Source organism: Microtus pennsylvanicus, chromosome 4, assembly GCF_037038515.1.
Source record: "Microtus pennsylvanicus isolate mMicPen1 chromosome 4, mMicPen1.hap1, whole genome shotgun sequence".
Lineage (NCBI taxonomy): Eukaryota > Metazoa > Chordata > Mammalia > Rodentia > Cricetidae > Microtus > Microtus pennsylvanicus.
This window is the reverse complement of record NC_134582.1, coordinates 7,598,834-7,614,934: the sequence shown is the minus strand read 5'-3', so window position 1 is coordinate 7,614,934 and position 16,101 is coordinate 7,598,834. Positions and strand designations below refer to the sequence as shown.

The 16,101-nt window shown below is 46.9% G+C and overlaps 1 protein-coding gene across 5 annotated transcripts in view; it reads right to left on the bottom strand.

Moving 5' to 3' along the window:
* Ctdp1 (CTD phosphatase subunit 1) overlaps positions 1–16,101 on the bottom strand; it is a 57,131-nt gene that overhangs the window by 3,044 nt on the left and 37,986 nt on the right. For all 5 annotated transcript variants that reach the window (XM_075968178.1, XM_075968174.1, XM_075968177.1 and 2 more), the window contains one exon: positions 8,325–8,512. In XM_075968178.1, the coding sequence (XP_075824293.1) occupies positions 8,374–8,512 (139 nt within the window). In that variant the 3' untranslated portion in view covers positions 8,325–8,373. The remainder of the gene's footprint in view (positions 1–8,324; positions 8,513–16,101) is intronic.

Below are 16,101 nucleotides of genomic sequence, written 5' to 3'. Positions count from 1 at the left end.
TTCTGTACGTGGGGTACAGCCAAGAACACAGAGCCCTCCCTCCCAGCTTCAAAGAGCATGCTTTCAGGTGGTTTCAGTGCAGCAGACATAAGAATATACTGCTGCCAGGTTATAACTCAAACTCTCCACAGGCAGGGAAAGGAAAGCTACCTGAAGTTCCCCTATAAAAATACACCAAACCACTTACTGTGGCCTAACCATGCTCTGCTGACAAATAGGTCCTTTTCTAGCCAGTGTGTACCAAGTTTCACTGTGGCTTTCCTGAAACTCCAGTGACTATGGGCACATCTTTATCTGCCATTACCAGGGTGAGTACAGCCTCAATGCTCAGGTCTGGGGAGTCCCTTCAGGTGTGCACCCAAGCATCACTCTATCCGTAGCTATCTTCCTAAGTTTCCTTTATAAACACAAGTTACCTTCTGATTTATGGCCAGTACTTTCTGTATCATTGCTAACACTCACTGTGTTTCACATGGCCAAGCTCGGAGTTAATTTCTGTGTTGGGTGTAAGGGTTGGGTTGAGATTTCTTTCTTTTGCAGTTGCACAGCCCACTGCTACAGCACCATTTGTGGGAAAGAGAATTTAAGAACTGCCTGAGGAAATATAAAGACCCACTATTCAAAGAAACCTTTTGGATTTTGAAGCAAAAGAAGAAACCTCCCCAAAATTGTATTTGGCTGCAGGAAAGCAAGTATTTATTTAGCCAAACAGAGCACAAAGTTGCAAACACTGGATTTGCAAGACAGATGGCGCACACTTGGCCATGTATGTGATACAATGTATGAAAAGCTCTAAAAGTAGCAGGATAACAAATAACCTAGAAGAGAATACTCCTCAAGTGAACAAGACCACCAAAATTCAAGCAGAAAGTAAACAGAATGTTGGAAAATGTAAGTCAGGGTAAGGAGGGTACAGAACACTCCGCAGGTGGAATGCCCTCCTACAGCTGGGTGCAGGAACTTGAAGCTTTGAGTTCTGGGAGCTGCATGAACTCAGGCTACCCGTAGGAAACGGGCCCACCAGCATGCTGACACTGAAACACACACTTCTGTTTTGGTCCATGATGAACATTACTGCCAGAAAGCCAATGAGGCTGAAGGGGAAGGGGGTAGATGAGAAGCTCAGTGAGGAAAGAGTGGGAAGGAGGATCCGAGTTTGGACCCCTGGCACTCATGTAAAAGCTGGACACAATCGTGCATATCTATATTCCCAGGTAGGGGTGGGGTGGGGGTGGAGAAAACTGGATCCTGGGACACGCCTGCTGGCTGCCTGGCCGAAATTGCAAGCTCTATATTAGGTGGGAGACACACAGTGCTTGCCCCCACATGTGCATGCACAAGCTGATGCAGCTCCTGTGCATGTGTGCATGCTCATGCACACGGAAACAAGCCGAGAAAGAGGTCACTCAACCCCGTGGTGACAGGAGAAGGGGGTAAATAGATCCCAGGGTACTGAGGTTCAAAGCTGGCAGGAGCTGGGACAACGTTCACCAGATTCTGAAATGCATTTTCAAGTAATGATTGCTATCCATGCTCAAAAATCTTTAAATAAATCTTGTCCACCCTCAAAATTCCCTTCCACTTATGCTTCTGTCTCCAACAGCATTTTCAAATAGAGCGAGACCAAGGACAGTCGAGTGGCCAAAGGGTGAATACCACAGGACAGTCAGCCTCCCCACCCAACAAGACGGGGCTCCACGTGGGCTCATTTTTCTATGGTGTGTTACAAGTGAGTGCCCAGTGGTTGGGCAGGAGAAGAAAATTCTTGGCAGACATGGAACCCAAGAGGCTCCGCTCGGGAAAGCTGCTGCATTCTGGAGTATGCAGGAGCACGTGCGTACACACTTGACTACACCAGTGGCGTAAAAGCGGCACAATTGCCTGCCTTGGACTAACACTGATGCCTCCCTCTTAGTATCACATGAAGTATTTATATTTTGTTCTCACAACCAGCTGCACAACTCCACAGAGAAATATTAGCATATTTAATTTTGGAAAATCTGAAAAAGCATATCAAATTCAATGTGGTAGAAGGATATAAACATGAATTATAGATGTAAATTTCCTCCCCAATATTTCAGATTTCTGAACTCACTGTTGTCACAGCATACATGGAACATTGCCTAAGGTTTATTATTCAAAAAGTGCAGAACTATTTTAATAAACACAGTGCTGCTCTACACCAGCACCCAATCTAGTAAGAGCCAACAGGTCCCATGTGCACTGCTCACATGCTGATTACAGCTGTGCGGTTTGTTTTGTAGAAAGGAGAGAAAAGACCAGCATTATATGGGGCAACTCTGCTTTATTCCACTGCCTTTGCTGAACTCAGACGGGTCTGGGTAAGCTGCATAGGCATGGAGAAATACTTCTCAAAAGATTTGTGTTTGTGTGGCTTTGCACATACTAAAGTGTGTGACTTTGCACACCAATAAAACTATGCAGAAAAATGTTGTGCCTCCCCTTACACACATGCACACATTTTGTGAGGTACATTGTGTCCAGATCTGAACAGTCAGCAGTACAGAAAATACAGTCTCCCTCTTGAAGAGGCAGCGTCTGCCCCTCTCCACTTCTCCCCTTCCCTTTTGTCTCTCCCCCTCCTCTCTCTTCTCTCTCTGCACTTCTCCTTCTCCCCTTTCCCTTCCATGCTTCCATAACGTACTAATAAATATCGAACCTCACTCTGCATGGTGTGCCTATCCATCTGTCTCTTGCCTGCCACCTCCATGTGGCTCGCTGCCTGAGACTGGCTGCTCTCAGGACCAGCTGCCCTCTGCTTGCCACCACATGGCCCTCTGCCTGCAGCCGCTCAGGGATCTGGGGATCCATAGCATTTTAAATTAATCTATTACACTGGTGCCGTGACTCGGATGGCTCTTCTGCCCTGAACCTCTCTCCCGGGGTCAGGATCTAGACCAGGTATTTTTTTCCACAAAACCACGTGTTCCATATGCCTCAGTATGATTTCTACACCGTGAGTTCTACGTACATCACCGGCTTCAATCGGTGAGTTTCCCCCATTCTGGTGAGCGCCCAGCAATCTTTTGGTATTCCTAGAAACTGGGGGACAGCCCCCAACCATGGAGGGTTGAGCTCTTCGCTGACATTCATCTCTGGATTGGTTCCCTTAGTTAAAATTGTGACCAGACTGACCTGGGGTCAGTCCTCCTGCACTAGGACTGCACACTCTGTGGTGCATTCGACTGGGGACCCAGGGTCCCTCAGTTTTTTCTTTCTCTTTTCTTTTTTACCCTCACTGTTAAAGGCCTTCCATAGTCTTAAAAATACTTTTCATTGTGCAAAAATATCTGTCACGGTCATTCTGGCATAAACGTGCTACTGTTTATACAATGTATATGTCTAAAATTTCTGTTTCCACAAACCCAAAAAATTCTTTTGAGTTCCAGGGAGCCGAATTGAAGAATCCACCTTAAGCAGGTCAGATACACCCCCCTCAATTCCCTGGTATTAATTTTTTTCCCCTTAATTTTGTCCTCTGTTCTGCCAATACCTTAAATAGGTGTAAGAGACACCAGACATTTCCATAGCACTAACACTGGACAGGAACAAACAGACTAGTTATGCCAGGATGTGACCAGCACCCAGATTTCTCAGGTCCCCCCCCCCCCACCAAAGACAACACCCATAAATAAACAGGAAGCAATCTTGAGAATCCGCCACCCCAATTCCTTTAATCTGTGGTGCCTAACCTCCCGCCTTTTCCTTATAAAAAAGAGATGTAAAGATCTTTCTCTTTAAGAGACAAGCCATGCCCACTCCCTCCCCTGTCTGCTGAGGCAGGCAGATCTTCCTTCCTGCCTGCAGCCTGTCTCGGCAGCTTTTGAAAAGCCTGCAATCTCATACATAGATACAGGTAATGTAAGTTTCAGCTAAAAGTGTTTCTGAGCTTTCCTGCCTTTCTCCCCCAGCTTCAGATACGCTGATTCAGGCTAGACTTTGCCATACACGACCAGCTGCCCAAAGAACCCGAGCTTCTTTCTGGACCACAGCCTCTATTTCAAGGACCGACATGAGTAAGTCAGCACCATATCTGCGGCTACAGCTGTGAGCTCCTGCCTACCCCCTCTACAATGTTGCTGGCAAACACTACCCTGGAGCATGTCCCAGGCCCAGCAGTGTAGCTATATGCACCACAGCATGAGTCTACTCTTTCCCTTTGCTGCTGGACAGCTCCTCCTGCCTATGGGGTTCGCAATGCTGCTCAAGCGGAGTGCATTCAGTCCAAAGTGTCAGGGCTCCTGGACGGCGTCTTCTTCCACGTGTGAGGCACAGTTTTGTCGGTGCAGGAGTCCTGGCAGGTGACTGCTTTGTGAGCACCTGGATGGCCCTGCCACCGTGTCATGGGAACACTGGAAAGCAGGCTCACCTCACCCGAGAGCTTCCGGAAACACATCGAGCTTCTTTTCCTGCTTTAAGTGTTCTCATCTTCCACGCCTGAGCTGCACTGGGTCTGTGTGGATTTCTTCTTTGACATGGAGTGTGTTGAACTTTTGGGTCATAAAAATCAAGGCCATCAAATTTCAGAAGTTTTTGGCCACTTGTCCCCCAGAATACTTTTTCTGCTTTCATTCTCCTAAAGTTAATTATCATGCCAAACCTAATTTCTATGTGAGGATCTCTGCAGTACTATTTAGTGAGGCCCCTAGATGTGAGAGCTGGGGCTAAAGTCAGCTTCCAGGGAAAGAACAGGATGGGGCAGGCTTGGGCAGAGCTACCCTGACTATCCCTGGTAACCACGCTCTCACTCTCCATGCGGAGATACAACGGAACAGAATCTGGGGCCTGGAGAGGGAACTTGTATCAGGAGTGACATTTTCCTCGTTCACTCTTGTCCCCATACCCAGGACAGTGCCCACTAAGCAGGAGAGCCTGCACTGGGGCTTTGTGCCACCTAGCATGCCTTCAGGCTGCCACTCTAGGGTGTGGAGTAGCAATGGGGTAAAAGCAACACTGAGATCAGCAGAGTGCTGCCTGGTGCCACCGCAGTGAAGGAAGGACAGGCACACCTCAGGCTCTGCTGCGGGCGTTGGCATTTCAATGCTCTTGCTTTCACTTTTCCACTAACTCTAGGAACAGACTAAAGTCATGCTGTGTTTCAAAGCTGACAGCTGTTGGCCGTGATACATACTCCCCCTCCCTCCCTATAAAAAGCTCTTGCTAGAAGGTAAGGTAAGCATGAAGGACCAAGTCTGATACAGCTGTGTACTCCACCTGGGTGCCAGGCACTTTCCCATCTTGTGCTGGGTCTCTTATCTAAGGATGTGTACAGAGAGTGCTGCTGTTGCTGAGAGGAGCCTGGATCACTTCTTGGTGGGAAAGTACAAATACAGTCGGGCTCCCTCCTCCTGTTAGTCACTTTCAAGTTCAAGTGTGCTAAGATTCTCAACAGCTTGGCCGTGTGAACCTGACAGGATGTGCTGCCAAGCAGAGCACCATGTGACAAACCAAGCCTGCACCTCAGCTGTTAAGCTTCATCACACTCAGGAACAGAACTAAGAAACTTGGCAGTTGTGAGACCTCCAAGTCTGAGAGGCACAGAGTTGATGAGAGCTGGGTCTATCCAGAATGTCTCCTTCCTACCCAGTTTCCAGAGGCTGTACTAGGCTGTTGGCTGGGACAGCTATCAGAGAACCTCATACATGTCATGAAAGGCCGCGGGAACTCGCCAAGCTCCGGTGAGAACTGCTGAGGCTGTCGTGGGTTCTTAGGGGTGAAGAACAAATGTGAGGAGGGCGAGAACTGTGTTGTGTGTTTGCTAACAAGGCTCTCCATCAGCCTTACTAGGCGCCAGAGGATGGACAGGGCTGTTACCTAGAAATCCGGGTGGGCATATACCAGGCTACCCCATCTTGAATGCTCCCCCATTCTGCACCCAGGGCAGCTACACCCAAACTCTTCTGGCTAAGTCAGGTGGTTTTTGCTTAGAGGACTCATCCCGACCACGGCACAGCTGCTGTTGGAGGCCAGCTTGCTTTCTCACTGAGTAATACTCAAATGGGGGTGCAGAACAGATCTAATGGAGGCAGAGCTATGTCCAAGAGCCCAACAGGCAAGGAACAAAGGAGGGCCCAGAACCTTGTCCACCCTACTCCCCTGCACATATTTATTAAAAAACTGCTTGGCCATTAGCTCTAACTTCTTATTGACTTACATCTTGATTTAGACCATTTCTGTTAATCTATGTATCGCCATGTGGCTGTCGCTTACCGACAAGATTCTAACCGGCATCTGTCTGAGGCGGAGGATCCATGGCTTCTCTGACCCTGCCCTTCTTCCCAGCATTCAGTTCTGTCTTCTCCACCGACCTAAGTTCTGCCCTATCAGGCCCAAAGCAGTTTCTTTATTCATTGACCAATGAAAGCAGCACATGAACAGAAGACCCTCCTACACCACTTAACTATGTGCAGAACTGAAATTCAGAAAGACTAGAGTGGGGGTGGGGGTGAGCTCTGCTCTTGGGCTGAAGGAGGCCACTGGATATGTGCAGGGAGGTAGGGTGGACAAGGTTCTGGGCCTTCCTCTGTTCCTTCTTGGGCATATCTTTGCCTCCATTAGATCTGTTCTGCACCCCCATTTGAGTATTACTCAGGGTTTCCTTTGCCAGGAAGCAGCTGTGTTCCAGCTGTGTTCATGTGGGCTCAGTGGATTCCCACCCAAAGACTGAGTGCTGAGAGCAGTGGGGCTTTGTCTTATGTGCTTCTTAAGGTCCTTTGTCCCCCTACTATGGTAACATCATCTTCATTGGAGGTTATTTTATCGCCATAGGGCTATGCCACTAAGGTTACATGGATCTAGTAAGGTTGCCTGACATTGAGGCCACAGGAATACCATAAGGCTGTATATGTATGTACCAACACTGATTAAGCCACATTATTTCTGTTGTTTGTTCTAAAAGGGCCCTTACACACTATCCCTGAGCTCTGCATCCTGCCCACTGCTGTGAGATCTGAGAGGATAAAGACATATTACTTCGTGTCCATATACCCTCTGTATACCACTGCACAGGCAGGCAGGCAGGCAGAAACACTAAGCAATAAAAGATGAGATAACTATCAAATCAAGAAAAGACCAAAGATGATTATGAAAGAAAATACAACCATATGGCCTTCTAGATTCAGTGAAACAATTTAAGTCACAAAAAAATACTGCATAATCTAAACCTGAAAGGATCACACTGGAAGAATTGGTGCAAAGAAAAGGCTAAAGCATGGCAAGGCAGGGAGGGTCTCTCTCTAACAGTGAATATGCAATAAAGGTGTGAGAACGTAGCGAGGGCAGAACACTGGAATTGGTTATCTTTGATTCCATGCCTTTTAGTGCTTTCTGGATTTTAAATAAACTCATGTCAATTTGATAAAACAAACTTTAAAGGCAAATCAGCTTGATATTATAATACCATACCACTATTTAATAATAGCATATAGGGACCAACAGAGCAAAACAGAAAGCCCACCATATATCCAGAGACTGATTTCAAACTAGTGGAGAATATTATTGGATAAATTGTGACAGAACTATTAGGTTCCTTATTTGTTTTACTGACGATCCTGAGGCCAGGACACCTAGCTCCATAAGGATGCACAGAAGCACTTTAGCAAGTGTGCAACACAACATCAAGGCACAAACAGACACGAGGCTGGAAGAACATACAGTAGTGAGGAGAACCTTTGTCAACTGAAAAGCACTGACCAATCAAAAGGGGAAAGATGCGCATGCTCGCCAACACTTGAAAAGGCCCCGCATGCCGTTCTGATAGCAGCAGATGGAGCTGCACGAGTCTTGCTCCACCACTTGACTGCCCACTAGTGACAGGACACCCACTGCCGAGCTGGAAACTCAGCATCACTGTGACCCCTGATACTTAGGAAGAATTCCCATGGCAACATCTCATCTGTATTTATACCTACCTATAGGAGAAGGTAGGGTAAGGTAGCTCCCCCAGGATGGAGCCTCTGAAAGTGCTATTAGAGTTAAGTATGCACCCACTGGCAACCGCCGGCCTAAGTGGATGCCACACAGGCAATGCCAACGGCACACCTCAGGCCACTCCCTAACCCCCACAGAATGACCCGAGGTGTGACAGTCAGACCTTTCAATAGAGCTAGGACCACATGCAGTCAGAACAGTTTCCACAAATGATCTCACAATGCTCCGCCACCACCAAAACAAGGAGGCCAAGCAGGGTTCTCTTCTCCCTTCCCACTGTTGTGAAAATGACACCAACACCCAGAACAGAACGCAAACCTCAGTGACAGGCAGGTGTAGGCCTGGGACTGCCTCCCTCAGGCGCCCATCCTCACCTGGGCCCTCGCATGCCAGCGGTGCTTCTTTCACCAGATGGGGACAGCCCTAGGGGCTGCTCTCTTCGGATCCCTGGAGCTCTGGGCTTCCGGGGCTTTGATGCTCTCTCCTGCTCATTGTCTTGGTCTTCTGGCTTCTTCTTCTCACTGTCACTGTCATCACTGCCTTCTCCAAGGATGTCATCGACCTGACAAAAGGGGGAAGAGTCAGTGGTCTTGCAAGTTAGCTTTCTGTAAGAGTCACATGATCCACTTGCCCAGGAAGAACCACAATAGCTTCACAGCATCCCCACATAAGGGCATACTCAGTTCTATTCCTACTTGAATGCTGGGGTCTAAAGCTACGCTTAAATGACAGCAGAAGACCAGACACTCCCATGGAGCATGCACGTGAGTCCCAAGGAAGGGATGGTGGTTTTCGTTATGGCTTAAGTTTTCACATATTGTACTGATGGACTTTCTGTGAGCTGGACATTCACTTAGCATCTTCTGGATCAGGAGACCCAGAGCCCGAGGACGTATGTCCCAGGAGAAAGTGGCTCCTAGACACTGGGGTCTAGAGCGCAGTTGTTCAGCTGGCTTTTCTTTCCCATCCGCCTCACGAAGGTGATGCGAGAACAGTGAGAGGGAAGAGGAACAGGCCTACCAACCTGGGATTCCCGCTCCTGAGATCTGAGGGTGGGCGGAGGGCAGAGAACAGGGTGGGGGAACACCGCAAACAGAATACAGGTGAGAGGCTTCTGATAGGGGAACCTCACTGGGGTCCAACACTACACTGAGCTACCTTTTACCCGGCTAACAGAGAGTAGGAGCTGTTGTTACTCTTACTGCAAGTAGGAGCCACGCTGTGCAGAGAAGGCAAAGGCAACCCCAGGCTTTGGCATTCTGGCCCAAGAACTCGAGTTCTTAGCTTTTATCCTGCACTGCAGGGATGAGCAAAACAGGGCAGGGGGGCTACACCCAGCTGCTCACCAGTGCAGTGGTTACTGAGCTTCAGCAACGATAATGTGGTAGTCCTGATGGGCAACTCCAGTGAGGCTTCCACCCAAGCACAGCTTTGTCAGGCCAACAGGCAACTTGGGTGAGATCCACGTCCACCAGCGTCTCTGGGTGGCTGGTTGCATCTACATCCTGATCAGAAAAGCATTTCCTATATCTGTGCCAGCCTTCTTGTGAGGCAGACAGCTGACTTGAGCATGTATTAGCTCTGCTGGCTGGCCAAAGACTTATAGAAACATCTTAAAAGCCAAAACAAAATGTGGGCATACACCAAGTCTGGCTTTGTTTCAATCAAGCTTCTGTTTGGAAATGACATGAATTTTCCAAAGGTTTTCTTGTGCAAATGTGTCAACTGCCTTTTGAAAACTACTTAACTGTAATGAACTTAATTTAAAAGACAAAACAGGAAAGTTGTTTTGTTAAATGTTAAAGAAAAATGTAAAAACAAGTGTGGAAAAAATTCAGATACAAAATTAAATACTAAATCTTCACAAAAGGCCACACAGCACACCAAACACTCCTGTGTCTATCAATATACAGAACACAAGAGGGTCCCCCAGGCAGACAAGCTCTCTGAGAATCTGTCTCATCACAGCTTTAGAGCCACAAGGTGTGGCTAGAGGTAGACAGTACACCTGAACACACGGGACAGCGTACGGTAGCTAGCCTACAAGGTGTGGCTAGAGGTAGACAGTACACCTGAACACACGGGACAGCGTACGGTAGCTAGCCTACAAGCCGCAGTCCAATGTAGCCCTCCTGCTCTTCTGTCATGGAAGCGCCTTGCAAGACACTGACAGCCTTGGAAGAGAATGACAGACAGACAGCTCTCCCTAGCCTGGTGCAGAACATGCCAGCGAACTGGCCCCACACCCATGTCACCAAGCAGGACCAGCACTGCCTCAAAAGCACCACCATTCCTACAACTGACTACTGACTAGAGAACGAGGGCTCCAAGAACAAGTTTCTTAATCTTAAACTTGTACCAACTGATTTGGAGTTCAAATAAATGTACTTACTTCCTTGTTCCAAAGAACCAACATTCTGAACCAACTCAATGTATTTATAGATGCATTAAGTCAGTCTTGCCTGCAACTTTCCTGATGACGTCACCAAGGACAGAGGGGACTCCACACAGAATTTCAGGGCCTCCAGGATACTGCTGACACATGCTAGCTTCCCGAGACTGTCCTGGTTTCCTCCTTACGTGAAAGCTAATGTCTGTCAGTCAGTTCCTGACATATGCCTATGACCATGATTCAGCGGCATAGAACAGGCACCACCTCACAGTACTTTCAAAACCTGATTATATGTCATTCTTCTTTGTCTGTAACTAGGCTGGTTTTCTATTGTTGGACGAAGGCTTCTATTTTACACACAGGACACTCCTGGGACTCTTCAGTGGTAGGTATCTGAAAGTCGCTGGGAGTCAAGCACTCAACTAACTCACCCAAGGGCAAATGCAACAGGGGAGACTGCCATTCCCATGGTTGATATTCCCACACAAGAGACTCCTATTGGAATCCAGTGGCCTAGTGGTCATGCCAAGGCCAGAGAGGCAGCCCATGACCTCAGGATCTCAGTCCTACAGCAATAGGAAATCAACCTGCAGCTACGAGGAGCTGGGAAGATGCAGGGCAGAAGGCTCTGGCCCAGCAGGGGACACTGCTCCCTGCACCTGATTCCTGACCCCGGGAACAGGACAAAGAAAAGACAGAGCTTGCTCTAAGCTTCTGCCTCTGTGGTACTTGTTATGCGTCACAGAACTAATACAGCGGTGGGATGTATTTAAGGGGAATGATGTCAACGGAGAAGCTATTTTCATGAATAGAAAACACTTTGAAGGCCAAAGAGAAACTTTAATGACATGTGAAAAACCCCAAACTTGGAAAACAAACTTGAGGTGTTCTGAAACTGCTCAAAAGGATTTAAAACTGCCACACAGATGCTGGCTGTAGGCAGCACATATGTTCTGAAAACGACTTATGCAAATTACACTCTAAAACCCCTAAGAAAGTTCCTTACACCAGGGAGATGAAAACAAAAGATAACCACAAACTCTTTCTCGCATATAGATTTTCACATGCAATGAACCTTATCTCACTAAAACTTCAGTGATCAATACTTCCAGGAAATAAAGGACCAGAGAGATAAGACTCATTGATTTAAAAAAAAAAAAGCAAAAATGAACATATGATGAGGAACTTTTAAATCACCATCAAGCAACATTTTGTGTAGGATACATTGTTACCAAGTGGCTCAATATCCTCTACTGACTACACAGCTTACCAAAGGATGTGTTCTAGGATAACTGCCTAAGACCCAGTCACTAGCTGACAGAGGTAAAAATGACTGCGGCTTAGTCACAGAGCATTCCCAACACCTTCACATGTCTGCTGCGCTCGGTCAAACATCTCAAATGTGTCAGCAGCGAACGGTCCCAGTCAGGCTGTCTCTTCAGTTTCCTGCACGGGTTCTCATTCCACAGGAATTACTGCTACACAGTTGGTTTTAGCCCAAACGGTAAGAGGGGACTAATTTCTGTTATAAAGATAACGGGAGCAGACAGATGGGTGCTGAATTCAGCGAACAACAAACCCACTCTTGCACTGAGTCAGGAGAGAATTCATACACGGTGTGTGTAAAGCAACACACACGCAGCTCTCACAGCAAGCACTCAGCACAAGCTCTTAGGTTCCTCAAGTAGGAGGAGCAAGACTTCAAGGACAGAGGTGGGACTGAGGGTGGCCAGTGGGGCCCAGGAGAGCCATGGGCAATGGTTCTCCACAGCCGCATGGTGTAGGCACTGCCCTGCTTCCTTAGTAACAACTTTCAAAGACTGAGAACAGCAGTGGGCAAGCAAGGAGATACGATGTTGCACCTGTCTCTGCTTCGTTATCACTATATAAAATCTTTTCAGGTATTATCACTCAGCTTAAAAAAAGGTAATATCTGCTAATCATCTGAGGATAAACAGAATGTCCACAATAGTAACAATAACTAGCTTCCTAAAATGGAAAGATGAGAGACATGGGAGACACAGAATCTCTAGCACCAATTTTTTTCTGAGAACATAGCTCTAGGAAGCCTGCAACTTGCATAAATCAGTCAATCTCCTGGTTTTCATGGCTGACCAAATACATTTTTCCCAAGACAGTAAACAAGACATAGGTAAACAACAGATAGGGCCACACGACGGAAGGTGCGGGCCAGACACAGGATACAACCATAAAGCAGCAAAAAGAAGGTTGGGAATAATATACCCGCTCCCCATCCTCATGTACTAGTGACGGGATCATATACAGTGCCCTAAGAGAACCAGAGAATAGGACTCTTAAAAAGTGACGTCGCAGTACACAAAACATCTTTTAGCAATGCTAACTACACACACGCATGTGGGCATGAATCCATGCCTGCCCCCAGGGGCCTTCCCAGCTCAATTCTGTAACAAGGGAGGGAAGAGAACAAACAGCTCAAGAATTAAAACCACGTCCTTGTGGTGTGGTGGTGGCGCACGCCTTTAATCCCAGTACTCGGGAGGCAGAGGCAGGTGGATCTCTCTGAGTTCGAGGTCAGCTTGGTCTACAAGAGCTAGTTTTAGGACAGCCGGGGCTGTTAGAGAGAAACCCCGAGAACTGGCAGAAGATGAAGCAATCCTAGCAGATGTCAGCATCATTTATCCTCTGTATGAAGGTCTAGAGCGGGACTGGGAAGCCGGTCCACAGAGAAGCACAATCAAGAGCTCTAGCTGACTGCTTCAGCTTGCCTGCTCACTGCTGCTGGAAGCAGGAACTGCCTGGACTCATATCATCTACTACTGCTTGCTATGTGCGCCCCTTGAAGCCTCACCCAAGGAGACCCTCTGGCTCTGCCTGCAGCTCTGGATCAGGACCTCTGCCTGGCTGCCTTCATGGGCCTCCCCAGATGATTTCTGCTGCATTTTTGCATGCCCTTGCTTTGGTGACATTACCTCTTGTTTGTCCTCTCAACTGGGCTACTCCAGTCACCTCTACTAGATGGTTATCCATTTCTGTTCTCTATCTGCTATGAGATTTATTTTTCTTCTTTTGCTTGCTGTGTAATTAATAAACTCACCCATTTAAAACCAGAAGTATGGCTATCAACGATCATTCTCTGGACTGTACAGAACCAATAACTATCAGAGAAGTTTATTAGTGATAAGGCCTGGACAGTCTAGTTAACCTAGTTACCTTACCTACCCATGCTACTAGTGATGGAGCAGCCTACACCCTCCAAGCCCACTTGTTTCTTTGTAGAAAACCAGCCTGCAGGTAGTCCTGACCCTCTCCAGGCTGGTATTCTGCCTTGGGGATTCCACTAGAATCTTTGGCTTCGACATATTTCTAGAAACACACAGGATTACAAAGCAGCTAAGACTAAAGCACAATGTTGATTTTTGTTAACTACGCATGTTTCTGCTGTACCTTTCTGGCCCACCCCAATCTCTAATTTGCTTTCTAGGCAATGAGGACCTGCTCTGTGGTTCTGAACAGGGAATGATACTGTCAGTGCTGTGCTCAGAAGAGCACTGGCTTTCCCTGTTCACAGTGGTGGCACTGGAGCCTCCATTAGGTATCTGGGCTTTGGGCAGTAAGCCATCAAAACCGCTGTGAAGCAAGACAGGAATGAGAGGGTGACAAGGACAGGGATCTGCTCACCAGCTCAGGGAGCACAGACACGGTGGGGAGGAGAAAGCACCGCTCATCTGCGTCTTTCTCCTAAGCAGGACCTCCATAGGTACTGTGACCCCGCCACAAGGCACCAAGTCTCAGCCGCTCTCTATGGCTCTCTCAATCTTGCATCTTTTATGCCTTCAAAACGAGTACCATGTGGACAATGTTCATACATTGCCAAGATGCAGCCTGGCCTGGCAGCTTCTGTGTGCTGACCTTGAGGAAACATGTTTCTATTGTCCCAGTGAGGCATGGATGGTTTCACCTCAGTGGTGCTGAGCTCGGACAATCACAGCCATTTCTCCAGCCCCAGGCACACAGATTCTTAGCAAAAATATCCACAAATAGCCCCAACTGAGTTAAGACAAAAATTCTTGTTCCCCTCTGACCCATTCCTCCACTGTCTTCATTATTCTTAGCAATCTTCTCTTCTAAGCTCCTGCTGGAGGCCAGTAAGCTCTGAGCACTCAAAAGCTTTTCTGGTCCGAAGTTCCGAAATCCTCCACAATCCTCCAATAAAAGAGTCCAATGCACAAGAAGGCACACGGTCAAGTTCATAGCAGCAACAAGCCCACTTTTCTCGAAACAACTTCTGTTCTAGTTTCATTTCTGTTCCCAAGATAAAACAAACAAACAACAACAACAACAACAAACAAACAAAAAAACCCAAAACAAAACAAGCAAAAAACCCCATTCCAACCAAAGCAACACAAGAGAGAGAAAGGGCTTGTTTGGCTTACAATTCAGGTCAGTTCGTTTCTGAGGAAGGCAAGGTAGCAGACGCTGAAGCAGCTAGTCACACCACAGCCGTAAGAGGCGCATACTGCTTGCTTGCACTAAGCTCAGTCGGCTTCCTTCAGGGTGTCTTCCCAACTCAGTTAATAGTCAAGACAACCCCCCCCCCAGACATGCCCACAGGCCAACCTGATGGAGGCCATTCCTCACTAAGATTCACTTTCTGAGTGATTCTGGGTTGTGTCAAGTTGACAGTTTAACTAGCAGAGTTATACATACAACTCCAACATCTGTACCCTGCCACAATACACCACGCCAATGAACGCTGCCTGAAACACCACAGCTCTGAACGGCAGTGCTGCTGCTGTGTATACCAAGCGTTCTGCTCATACACAGAGAGCTATTTTCAGAAAACAATATTTTTCCACCATTAGGAGACAGATATGAAATTAGTGTACCTTCAATTATATTGAATGCACTAGAATGTTTTTTATACATGGTGTTTGAGTTGCTGACTTTTTAAAATTTTATTTAAAAAAAATCATCAAATGAACTTTGGTTTGGGATTAGCACAAAATTTCCCCCAATTTTTTGAAATGGCCCTAAGCATATTACTGCCATTATATGATGTCTGTCCACCCATCATCCACCCTTCCTCCTCCCCTCCCTCCCTCAGTCAGTCCTTTCTTTCATGAGCACGTTTGTGTGTGTGTGTGCTTGGTAAAAAGTATTATAAGAGTTGATGATTAAAAAATCAAAATATCAACTAATAGAAAAATGTAAAGGGTGCTCCATATTCTGCAGTATCAAATATTTAATCAAGAAAAACAGTGCTGGGGCTACAGTTTAATTGGTAAAGTGTTTGCTATGTGAGTATGGAGACCTGAAGATCTGAATGAAATCCCTACAACTTAACAAAAAAGTCAGGCATAGCGATACACATTTATAATCCAGCTGTGTAGGCAGAGAGGTGGACCCACTGGGTTTGCTGGCCAGTCAGCCTAGCCTAGTGAGTGAGAGAGCCCGTCTCAAAACCAAGGTGGAGAGTACCTTAGGAACGATGTCCAAGGTTGTCCTCTGGCCGCCACAGGCATGGAAACATGTATTCATAAACACTTTAAATAAGTAAATTCACCTTAGTAGCATGCAAGTTTGCTTTCACCTTTAGTAAACGACAACATTTCATATATATATATATATATAAAATCAAAGAAGTGTTTTTTGTTTTTTTTTTTGCTTTTTGAGACAGGGTTTCTCCATAGCTTTTTTTGGTTCCTGTCCTGGAACTAGCTCGTGTAGACCAGGCTGGCCTCGAACTCACAGAGATCCGCCTGCCTCTACCTCCCGAG